This window comes from Hippopotamus amphibius, chromosome 6 (assembly GCF_030028045.1).
Source record: "Hippopotamus amphibius kiboko isolate mHipAmp2 chromosome 6, mHipAmp2.hap2, whole genome shotgun sequence".
In the NCBI taxonomy this organism is placed as follows: domain Eukaryota; kingdom Metazoa; phylum Chordata; class Mammalia; order Artiodactyla; family Hippopotamidae; genus Hippopotamus; species Hippopotamus amphibius.
In genome coordinates, this window is record NC_080191.1 from 118738495 (window position 1) to 118751554 (window position 13060).

General features: G+C 37.5%; 2 protein-coding genes across 15 annotated transcripts in view; one reads left to right on the forward strand and one right to left on the reverse strand.

Annotated features, from left to right (window-relative positions):
• The window catches only part of ESYT3 (extended synaptotagmin 3), a 92808-nt gene that overhangs the window by 58649 nt on the left and 21099 nt on the right, over window positions 1–13060 (forward strand). The gene's annotated exons all lie outside the window — the stretch shown is intronic.
• Window positions 7517–13060, reverse strand: part of CEP70 (centrosomal protein 70) — a 91117-nt gene continuing 85573 nt past the window's right edge. For all 10 annotated transcript variants that reach the window (XM_057739563.1, XM_057739565.1, XM_057739571.1 and 7 more), the window contains 2 exons: window positions 12644–12723; window positions 7517–8229 (listed from right to left, as the gene is read on the reverse strand). In XM_057739563.1, the coding sequence (XP_057595546.1) occupies window positions 8168–8229; window positions 12644–12723 (142 nt within the window). In that variant the 3' untranslated portion in view covers window positions 7517–8167. The remainder of the gene's footprint in view (window positions 8230–12643; window positions 12724–13060) is intronic.

Sequence of the window (13060 nt, forward strand, 5' to 3'; positions counted from 1 at the left end):
GAAGAGGAAAAAGGAAAATTGCCTGAAAAGAATTCAGAGTAATGATAGTAAAGATGATCCAAAATGTCAACAACAAAATAGAGAAAATACAAGAAACAGTTAACAAGGACTCAGAAGAACTAAAGAGCAAACAAACAGTAATGGACAACAAAATAACTGAAATTTAAAATACTCTAGATGGTATAAACAGCAGAATAACTGAGGCAGAAGAATGAATAACTGAGTCGGAAGAGAGAATGGGGGAAATAACTGGCACAGAGCAGGAAAGACAAAAGAGAATAAAAAGAATGGAAGACAGTCTCAGAGACCTTGGTGATAACATTAAGTGCACCAACATTCAAATCATAGGCATCCCAGAAGAAGAAGAAAAAAAGAAAGGGTCTGAGAAAATATTTGAAGAGGTTATAGTGGAAAAATTCCCCAACATGGGAAAGGAAATAATTAATCAAGTCCAAGAAGCACAGAGAGTCCCATACAGAATAAACCCAAGGAGAAATACACCATGGCACATATTAATCAAACTAATGAAAATTAAACACAAAGAAAAAATATTAAAAGCAGCTAGAGAAAAAGCAACAAATAACATATAAGGGAAAACCCATAAGGATAACAGCTGAGATCCTTCTGCAGAAACTCTGCAGGCCATGAGGGAATGACAGGATATACTGAAAGTCCTGAAAGAGAAAAACCTACAGCCAAGAATCCTCTACCCAGCAAGAATCTCATTCAGATTTGACGGAGAAATCAAAAGCTTTACAGACAAGCAAAAGTTAAGAGAATTCAGCACCACCAAACCAGCCTTACAACAAGTGCTAAAGGAACTTTTCTAAGCAGGAAACACAAGAGAAGGAAAAGACCTACAAAAACAAACCCAAAACAATTAAGAAAATGGTAAGAGGAACACACATGTCAATAATCACCTTAACTGTAAATGGATTAAATGTTCCAACCAAAAGACACAGACTGGCTGGATGGATACAAAAACAAGACCCTTCTATATGCTGCCTACAAGAAACCCACTTCAGACCAAGGGACACATGTAGACTGAAAGTAAAGAGATGGAAAAAGATATGCCATGCAAATGGAAGTCAAAAGAAAGCTGGAGTAGCAATACTCATATCAGACAAAGTAGACTTTAAAGGAAAGACTATTACAAGAGACAGGGAAGGACACTACATAATGATCAAGAGATCCATCCAAGAAGAACATATAACAATTATAAATAGCTATGCACCCAACACAGGAGCACCTCAATACATAAGGCAAATGCTAACAGCCATAAAAGGGGAAATCGACAGGAACACAATAATAGTAGGAGACTTTAACACCCCGCTTACATCAATGGACAGATCATCCAAAGAGAAAATCAATAAGGACACACAAGCCTTAAATGACACATCAGACCGTCTCAACTTAATTGATATTTATAGGACATTCCATCCAAAAACTACAGAATACACTTTCTTCTCAAGTGCACATGGAACATTTTCCAGGAGAGATCACATCTTGGGTCACAAATCAAGCCTCGGTAAACTCAAAACAATTGAAATCATATCAAGCATCTTCTCTGACCACAATGCCATGAGACTAGATATCAATTACAGGAAAAAAACTGTAAAAATTACAACCATATGGAGGCTAAACAATACGCTATTAAACAACCAAGAAATCACTAAAGAAATCAAAGAGGAAAACAAAAAATATCTAGAAACAAATGACAATGAAAACACAACAACCCAAAACCTATGGAACACACCAAAAGCAGTTCTAAGAGGGAAATTTATAGCAATACAATCCTGCCTCAAGAAACAAGAAAAATATCGAATAAACAACCTAACCTAACTTTACACCTAAAACAATTAGAAAAAGAAGAACAAAAAAACCCCAAAGTGAGCAGAAGGAAAGAAATCATAAAGATCAGATCAGAAATAAATGAAAAAGAAATGAAGGAAACAATAGCAAAGATCAATGAAACTAAAAGCTGGTTCTTTGAGAAGATAAACAAAATTGATAAACCATTAGCCAGACTCATCAGGAAAAAAAGATGCAAATCAACAGAATTAGAAATGAAAAAGGAGAAGTAACAACTGACACTGCAGAAATACAAAAGATCATGAGAGACTACTACAAGCAATGATATGCCAATAAATTGAATAACCTGGAAGAAATGGATAAATTCTTAGAAAAATACAATCTTCCAAGACTGAACCAGGAAGAAATAGAAAATATGAACAGCCCAATCACAAGTGTGGAAATTAAGACTGTGATTAAAAATCTCCTAACAAACAAAAGCCCAGGGCCAGATGGCTTCACAGATGAATTCTATCCAACATTTAGAGAAGAGCTAACATCCATCCTTCTCAAACTCTTTCAAAATATAGCAGAAGGAGGAACACTCCCAAACTCATTCTACGAGGCCGCCATCACTCTGATACCAAAAGCAGGCAAAGATGTCATAAAAAAAGAAAATTACAGACCAATATCACTGATGAATATAGATTCAAAAATCCTCAACAAAATACTAGCTATCAGAATCCAACAGCACATTAAAAAGATCATACACCATAATCAAGTGGGGTTTATCCCTGGGATGCAAGGATTCTTCAGTATACGCAAATCAATCAACGTGATACACCATATCAACAAATTGAAGGATATAAACCATATGATAAGCTCAATAGATGCAGAAAAAGCTTTTGACAAAATTCAACATCCATTTATGATAAAAACTCTCCAGAAAATGGGCATAGAAGGAAATTACCTCAACATAATAAAAGCCATATATGAGAAACCAAAAGCCAACATCGTTTTTTTTTTTTTAATTAATTAATTAATTGGCTATGTTGAGTGTTCGTTGCTGTGCACAGGCTTTCTCTAGTTGCGGCGAGCAGGGGCTGCTCTTCATTGCAGTGGCTTCTCTTGTTGCGGAGCACGGGCTCTAGGCATGCAGGCTTCAGTAGTTGTGGCACACGGGCTTAGTTGCTCCGTGGCATGTGGGATCTTCCCGGACCAGGGATCGAACCCATGTCCCCTGAATTGGCAGGCGGATTCTTAACCACTGTGCCACCAGGGAAGTCCCAACATCGTTTTAAATGGTGAAAAACTGAAAGCATTCCATCTAAGAACAGGAACAAGACAAGGGTGCCCACTCTCACCATTATTATTCAACATAGTTTTGGAAGTGTTAGGCACAGCAATCAGAGAAGAAAATGAAATAAAAGGAATCCAAATTGGAAAAGAAGTAAAACTGTCACTCTTTCCAGATGACATATTATACATGGAAAACCCTAAAGACTCTACCAGAAAACTGCTAACACTAATTGATGAATTTTGTAAAGCAGCAGGATACAAAATGAATGCGCAGAAATCTCTTGCATTCCTATACACTAACAACGAAAAAGCAGAAAGAGAAATTAAGGAAACTCTCCCATTTACCATTGCAACAAAAAGAATAAAATACCTAGGAAGAAACCTGCCTAAGGAGGCAAAAGACTTGTATGCAGAAAACTCTAAGACACTGATGAAAGAAATCAAAGACGACACAAACAGATGGAGAGACATACCATGTTCTTGGATTGGAAGAATCAACATTGTGAAAATGACTGTACTACCCAAAACAATTTACCAGTTCAACACAATCCCGATCAAATTACCAGTGGCATTTTTCACAGAACGAGAACAAGAAATCTTATCATTTGCATGGAAACCCAAAGGACCCCGAATAGCCAAAGCAATCTTGAGAAAGAAAGATGGAATTGGTGGAATTAGGCTTCCTGACTTCAAACTATACTACAAGGCCACAGTGATCAAGATAGTATGGTACTGGCACAAAAACAGAAAGGAAGATCAATGGAACAGAATAGAGAACCCAGAGGTAAACCCAAGCACATATGGGTATCTTATCTTTGACAAAGGAGGCAAGAATATATACAATGGAAAAAAGACAGCCTCTTCAATAAGTGGTGCTGGGAAAATTGGACAGCAACATGTAAAAGAATGACATTAGAACACTTCCTAACACCATATGCAAAAATAAACTCAAAATGGATTAAAGACCTAAATGTAAGGCCAGACACTGTAAAACTCCTAGAGGAAAACATAGGCAGAACACTCTATGACGCACATCAAAGCAAGATCTTTTCTGACCCACCTCCTAGAATCATGGAAATAAAATCAAGAATAAACAAATGGGACCTAATGAAACTTAAAAGCTATTCCACAGTGAAAGAAACCATAAACAAGACAAGGAGACAACCCTCAGAATGGGAGAAAATACTTGCCAACAAAGCAACGGACAAAGGATTAATCTCCAAAATATACAAGCACTTCATGCAGCTTAATACCAAAAAAGCAAATAACCCAATCCACAAATGGGCAAAAGACCTAAATAGACATTTCTCCAAAGAAGACATACAGATGGCCAACAAACACATGAAAAGATGCTCAACATCACTAGTCACTGGAGAAATGCTAGTCAAAGCCACAATGAGGTATCACCTCACACCAGTCAGAATGGCCATCATCAAAACATCTAGAAACAATAAATGTTGGAGAGGGTGTGGAGAAAAGGGAACTCTCCAACACTGCTGGTGGGAATGTAAGTTGGTACAGCCACTATGGAAAACAGTTTGGAGGTTCCTTAAAAAACTGCAAATAGAACTATCATATGATCCAGTGATCCCACTACTATTGGGCATTTACCCAGAGAAAACCATAATCCAAAAAGAAACATGTACCGTAATGTTCATTGCAGCACTATTTACAATAGCCAGGACATGGAAGCAACCTAAAGGCCCATCAGCAGATGAATGGATAAAGAAGATGTGGCACATATATACAATGGAATATTACTCAGCCATAAAAAGGAATGAAATGCAGCTATATGTAATGAGGTGGATAGACCTAGAGTCTGCCATACAGAGTGAAGTAAGCCAGAAAGAGAAAAACAAATACTGTATGCTAACTCATATATACGGAATCTAAAAAAAAGAAAAGAAAAAATGGTACTCATGAACCCAGTGACACAGCAAGAATAAGGATGCAGATGCAGAGAATGGACTGGAGGACATGGGGTTGGTCAGGGGGCGAAGGGGAAGCTAGGATGAAGTGAGAGAGTAGCATAGACATATTTACACTACCAACTGTAAAATAGATAGCTAGTGGGAAGTTGCTGTATAACAGAGGGAAATCAACTTGATGATGGGTGATGCCTTAGAGGGCCAAGACAGGGAAGGTGGGAGGGAATCACAGGAGGCAGGGGATATGGGGATATATGTATAAATACAGCTGATTCACTTTGGTGTACCTCAAAAGCTGGTACAAGAGTGTAAAGCAATTATATTCCAATAACGAGCTTAAAAAAAGGAAAAAAAAATCCCATCACATGCAAACTAGTCTACAGTGATGGAAAGCAGATCAGTTGTTGCCTAGGGATGGCAGTGGGGTTGGGGAGGGATCATGAAGGGGAAAGAAGTAACTTTTGGAGTGATGGGTATGTTCATTATTTTGATCATGGTGATGGTTTCACAAGTATATATGTATATGAGAATTTATCAAATTATATACTTTAAATATGCACTATTTATTATATGTCAACTATACATCAATAAAATTGTAAAAAATCAAGAGCTAAACAATGGTTGCAGTACTTATATTTTAAATAATTAAAAGTGGATAAAGGTAGATCTGCTAGACAAGGCCTAATGTTCTTCCTACTAGCGCACTGTCCCTTCTCAGTGGCCCTCCAAAACACTTCTTCTCTGAAGAAGAACCTGAAAACCTCTGCTTTAAACTAAGAGTTAACCACAGGCTCTTAAACTAGTAGACAAAATTTAGATTAACATAATTTTAAAATTATATTTCTTCCATGCAAATCAAAACTATAATGAGGTACCACCTCATGCCAGTCAGAATGGCTGTCATTAAAAAAGTCTACAAATAACAAATACTGGAGAAGGTGTGGAGAAAAGGGAACCCTCCTACACTGTTGGTGGGAATGTAAATTGATACAGCCACTACAGAGAACAGTATGGAGATTCCTTAAAAAACTAAAATTAGAGTTGCCATTTGATTCAGCAATCCCACTCCTGAGCATATACACAGAGAAAATGATAATTCAAAAAGATATATGCACCCCAATGTTCATAGCAGCACTACCTACAATAGCCAAGATATGGAAAAAAACTAAATGTCCATTGACAGATGAGTGGGTAAAGATGTCTCTCTCTCTCTCACACACACACACACACACTAGAATACTACTCAGCCATAAAAAAGAATAAAATAATGCCATCTGCAGCAACATGGATAAACTCATGAATTATCATATTAGTGAAGTCAGTCAGAGAAAGACAAATATGATATCTTATATGTGGAAACTAAAATATGACACAAATGAACTTATTTATGAAACAGACTCATAGACAGAAAACAAACTGATGGTTACCAGAGGGAAAAAGAGGTGAGGGAGGGGTAAATTAAGAGTTTAGGATCAGCAGATACACACTACTATATATAACACAGATAACCAACAAGCCCCTACTGTAGAGCACAAGGAGCTCTACTCAATGTCATATAGTAAACCATAATGGAAACGAATCTAAAAAGGAATATGTATGTGTGTATATATATATATATATATATATATCTGAATCATTTTGCTGTACACCAGAAACTAACACAACATTGTAAACTATACTTCAATTTAAAAAATTATATTTCTTCCTTTGAAAAAATTGTTGGATTTCCAAGCTGGCTCATAACAATTTCTTGGAGTAATCTAATCAACTAAGAGCATTTACATTACTGAATACCCAAATACTTTTTCTGCCCAACCCTCAAAGACAAAGGTTCTTTCACAAATTGTGAGCTAGTGTTTAGAAATGTAATTGCAGGCAAACAAAACAAAGAATTTTAAATACAGAAAAAAACCTAAGATACTATCTTAAGTCTAATCCCTAAGGTCACCACATTAAGGACCTGGGTGCTTATCTTTTGACTTTTACTCTCTGCATTCCACCATGCTGCTTCCTGGAAATTCTTTACAATATTCTACATGACAATGAACAAGAATAACTGAGAAGCCTTCCTAGGCCTGTTACTTATAAAAGCAGGGGTTGGGGGTGAGGGAGCGGCAGTAATCAAAAGTGGCCTGGGGTTTCCTAGGTGGCGCAGTGGTTAAGAATCCACCTGCCAATGCAGAGGTCACGGGTTCGATCCCAGCTCCAGGAAGATCCCACATGCCGCTGAGCAACTAAGCCCGTGTGCCAAAAAAAAAAAAAAAAGTGGCCTGTACTCAAGGATGTGAAGCAGACACTTGTCCTTTAAGAAAATCAGAATGAATACTGAGAATACAGAATAAGCAGAAAGCAGCAAGAAAGCTACTCTTTTGTAAAATGCAGCAAGGGTGAACCAGGAAGGGTGCCCAAGGAAGGCCCAGCCTAGTAAGAGAATATGACTCATTATTTGTGAGGAATACAAATAAGTCATTGAGAACACTTATGTTTGGAAATTCTTTACAAAAATTTTATTTAAGATTTCATGCCCTTATAAAAACTACATCACATCAAGATAGCAAAAAGACACTTTTTTATGAGACATCTACTCATCTATTTTACCTCATAATTCATTTCCTACTCTAACACTATAAAAAATTTTTTTTCCTTCTTCCTTTTGTTCCTTCTGCCCTGAAAGGGCAAGTGTTATGTGGGATATCTTAATAGAATGTGCCATTTCCTTGCCAGGAAAGCAACAGCTTCCTGCTGGCTGGACTAAAGAGAGCCACTGGCATTCCTTGTTCCCAGAACCAAAAAGGTCACTAAACTCTGAACTTAAATGCAACCTTTCTATTACTTGCACTATCTCTCCCTAAGTTTCTCTCTTACTCACACACTGTACTTAAAAAAACAGTCTTAAATTTTAAGCACTCAAGAATTGCTTAAGAAATGATTAAAGGATCTACCACTAATTTACTAATTAAACTTAGCAATTGTTTTCTATTAAACAATCTCAAAGTTAATAAAAATTATATGGATGGAGAAGGACTCAACAGAAAGAAGGGGGTGAATTCTGAGAGTAAATACAGTTTATAACCTTTGTCTCAGAGTAAGATCCATCCTACAAAATACTCAGAATGCAATTTACACAGTAAAAATGATTTGATTTGTTTTCAGTATGAAAGTATTTTTAATTTCCTTACTGCAGGTACAACGGCATCCAAGTCATCAATTTCTGTAACAGAAAAATAAGAATAATAAAAGAATAGCTTTATCCAGTGTTAGTCTCAGATGAAATGAGAATCTCTGTGCAAAGGCAAACCTCAAACACAACGGCAACATCACTAGTGCTTTCATGCACATGAAACTTTTCTCCAATAGTGGTGATAAGAGAGTATCACTTGATTCAGAGACAGATGCTTCACAGGGCATCTGTTTGTAAAAGCTACCACATCCCTACAAAAGCATCCTCTGACTTTGATATTAATCTCATCAGCAATGTGCTCTTATTTAATAGATCCTACTAGCCACATTTATGATATTATGTTACTATCTCTTTAACTACATGAGTGAGGCTACATGGTGAAATCCCCTGTAGAGAGCACGCTTTCTCTCTCTGGCCCCCATCTAAGGACTAAGGGATTTCTGCTCTTGGAACACAGTCCTATCCTAATTCTCTGAGAAAGATTTCTCATTAGTAGGATGGCTCTTAGGTCTACGTTTTAGGATGAAGCATATCTACCTAATAAAAGGTGTGAGGTATCTCAGAGTAAAATTTCAGATGTAATGTACAAGAGTGAGTCAAAAGTTATCTGCACTCCAGCTGTAGAATTTATTTTAATTAACTTAGAAAAGACAAATTATTTTTCGACATAACCACCTTGCTTTTCAATATACTCTGTCCATTTGTCAACAAGCTTTTGTATTTCCTCATTAAAAAATGTTTTAGGCTGAGCTGCAAGCCACGAATGCACCACTTTCTTCGTCAGAAGTGAATTTTCGTCCTCATAGGGCTGCTTTCAGGGGACCAAACAGGTGAAAGTTCAATGGAGCAAGATCAGAACTATAGGGAGGATGCTTTAACATCTCAAAACGAAGTTTTCGCAGTATCGACAGTGTGGGCAGACGTGTGTGAATGTGCACACCCTCAGACCACAAAAAACGAATCACTGCACACTGCTCTTCTTTCGTGCAAATCACAAGTGGGGCATCCATTTTTTCTAGCACCACCGTTACAAATGAACTGATATAACACCTGCACAGCTGTGACTGGGGAGACAGTAGCCTTGAACGGAAAGCACTGACAAGACAGTGCTGCCAACAGAAGTTTCAGATAATTTTTGACTCACCCTCGTATTATAGCTTAGCCTGGTCCAGCTTACCAGATAGCTCAGGTTCTTCTCTGCTAGGTTCTTTCTGAATTTGATTTCTCTTCCTAAGACTATCTGCTTCCAATCAAAGTTAGAATTCACTGCCTGAAAGCTCCTGGCCACTAAGGAAGGTCCTTTCTCAGATTATGTAGACTCCAGCCCTACTTAAGGTAAAGCCCCGGTGGCAGGTTCACTAAATTCTCACTTTTTTTCTAGATTATTCTGCTAGGTCACTGTTCATAAACTCATTTCCTTTGCATAAAACATGATTCCTGGGACTTCCCTGATGTCGCAGTGGTTAAGAATCTGCCAATACAGAGGAGGTGGGTTTGAGCCTTGGTAGGGGAAGATCCCACATGCCTCAGAGCAACTAAGCCCGTGCACCATAACTACTGGGCCTGCACACCATAACTACTGAGGCTGTGCACCATAACTACTGAGCCTGTGCTCTAGAGCCCATGCTCCACAACAAGAGAAGCCACTGCACTGAGAAGCCACACATCACAATGAAGAGTAGCCCCTGCTCACCACAACTAGAGGAAGCCCGCCTGCAGCAACGAAGACCCAATGCAAAAACAAAAAATAAAAATTAAATTAAAACAGCAACAACAACAAAAACATGATTCCTTGGATTCCATCTCTCTCCCTCCATTTTTAGCTGGATCTTGATTGTTCTTTCTTTAGCCTAAACACATGACCCATGCTGTTTAAGCTCCTGACTTCAGTCAGAATTCTTACCTGAATCCACTTATCAAGATATAGGAAAGGAAGACTTCCCTGGTGCAGCAGTGGTTAAGAATCCATCTGCCAACGCAGGGAACACGGGTTCAAGCCCTGGTCTGAGAAGATCCCACATGCCACGGAGCAACTAAGCCCATGTGCCACAACTACTAAAGCCCACATGCTGCAACTACTGAAGCCCACGTGCTTAGAGCCTGTGCTCCACAACAAGAGAAGCCACCACAATGAGAAGCCTGCACACAACAAGGAGTAGCCCCTGCTCGCCACAACTAGAGAAAGACCGTGTCCAACAACAAAGACTCCAACACAGCCAATTAATTAATTAATTTTTTAAAGATATAGGAAAGGGAAAAAAAAAAGCAAATCTACAGCAGAGTTTGGTTCACATCTTACATTGTGGTAAGCTACAAAGATCAAGTTATTCCTTGACCTGCACTCTAAAATCACACCTGTTTTCTCATTAGATGAAAAATCTGCCTTATAAACAAACCTCACAGAGAAGGATTTGGGTGATATGAGAATTTTCTCAACTAATCACACCACTTATATGAGAAAAAAGAAAGTCCTTTTCCATACCTGATATTCAGTACACCACCCTGTGGTTCTAGATCCTTAATATGATATCTAGTAATAATAAAAATAGTCCGACTTCCCTGGTGCTGCAGTGGTTAAGAATCTGCCTGCCAATGCAGGGGACACGGGTTCCATCATGCGGTCAGGGAAGATCCCACATGCTGCAGAGCAACTAAGCCCTCAAGCCACAACTACTGAGCCTCAGTGCTGCAACTACTGAAGCCTGAGTGCCTTGAGCCTGTGCTCAGCACAAGAGAAGCCACCACACAGAGAAGCCCGCACAATGCAATGAAGAGTATCCCCTGCTTGCCACAATTAGAGAAAGCCCACGTGCAGTAACGAAGACCCAACATAGCCAAAAAATAAATATAAATAAAAATTAAAATAAATAAAAAATAAATTTAAAAAAATAATAAAAATAGTCATGTTTGCCAAAACAGATTTATCTTCCCCAGTGTTAAATATAATATTTATTCCAGAATTTCAACTTTGACCAATATACAGTGTTCATCTGGCATCTGGTACAGATGAACACTGTATATTGAAGCAAATGATCCCACATGAACCATGCTAAGTATCATATTTGAGGGGAAATTTCTATAGAAGAATTCTGAAATAAGTGTTATTAGCACACCTATTAAAATGTTTATTAATGATGAGAAACGCATTGTTTAATTGCTACCCCAAAGCAAGTAAAATCATATTATTTCAGAAAACAAGGCTCTTTCTGATACAAAGCAACACATTTCTACAATTTCACATATCAAGTTAAACTTTCAAATTACATTTTCCCTTGTTATGATCTTTTCAAATATATGAGCATGCCTAAAGCATACTCACTCTCTCCCTTGCTTCCAGTCTACATAAAACTGGCCACAAAAACTGATGTTCAACTAGGCCAGAAGTCAGATACTAGAAGTCAGATACTTCTTTCATTTATTCATCTTCTTACCAAATTTTAGTATACTCATTCCTTTATCTTCTACTAAACCCCATCTCCTCTTCTAATTTAATTTTCTATGTCAAGGAGCCATTCTTAAAAATAAAACAAAAAACACTTTCAATTTCAAATGACTTATACAGAAAAAAAAAGAATTCATTAATAAATAAATCACTTTAACCTTTTCAAAAAGCGTTCCGTTGTTGTTGTCTGTTTGTTTTGGACACGCTGTGCTGCTTGCAGGATCTTAGTTCCCCAACCAGGGAATGAACCTGTGCCTTCAGCAGTGAAAGCACAGAGTCCTAACCACTGGACCTCCAGGGAATTCCTTAAAAGGTGTTCTTAATGGTAAGATGAATTATTTTTATAGCCATATATAATTGCACTTAAAGTAAGAGACCTGGGGGTCTCTATTTTGCCTCTGATTCCTAAGCTAATTACATTTTTTCCCCTTTAAGAGACATCACTACTAACAGAGGCCTCGATATGACCAAGAATGTAAATGTATCTCTTCCCTTCTACAGATTTATAAATGTATCTCCTTTCCACAGATGCTTACTTTATGTTACTTCTCATCACCTGAGAAGGAAATTTAATTTACATATTTAAGAAAAACAGTAAGTAGGAACTATCTTTAAAAAAAAGAAGAAGGAGGAGGAGGAGGAGGCAGAGGAGGAAGGGAAAAAAAGACAACTTCCAAGACCATAAATTCTAAGGACAGTTCTCATTAGCCAATGACAGAGTCAAACTAGGCCTAGCCAGAGTACTATCATTTCTCATTTTAAGGTCCTAAAACAAAGGTAGCCTCCACCTCCTTAAAGGATATATGCGTCTCTGTTCTGTAGACTAATCCCAGCCAACTTTAACTGCAAGTTAGAAGTTTGTTTCTAGAACTGTTAGTGGTTCCCAGACATGTTCTACCACTCTAGGTAAAAACACTAATACAGTGACTAAGGAACATTCTTTGTTCAAACCCACTGACACCTTGAGACTCAAAATTTAACCACCACCAACAAAGATCTTACCTAAGATTTCAAGTAGATCATTAGTAAATGCCTGAAATGCTGGGAAAAATTCCTCATGTTCTTTCAATTTGTTGATAATGCTTAAAAAAAAAAAATGCACAGTTTACACTGAATTTCCAACTTAGGAATCTTGCATCTGATTGGACATAGAGCATTTCAAAATCGAAAGAAATTGTCCTGCTAAATTAAATATAAATTTAATGATCATTTACTGCAATCCTTCCTTTTTCAGCTCTTTGTTCAGCTAGTAACACTTTTCTAAAAAAAAAAAAACTATTATCAGTGTAATTATGTGTTCTAAAGTTAAATCTACATAACATTCCTAATATAGGAACTTTCTGTTTAGCTCGAGGATCTTAAGAGACCATGCTTTTATAACATTTTCTACAAAGAATTGGCTTTTATATCCTGTATCCT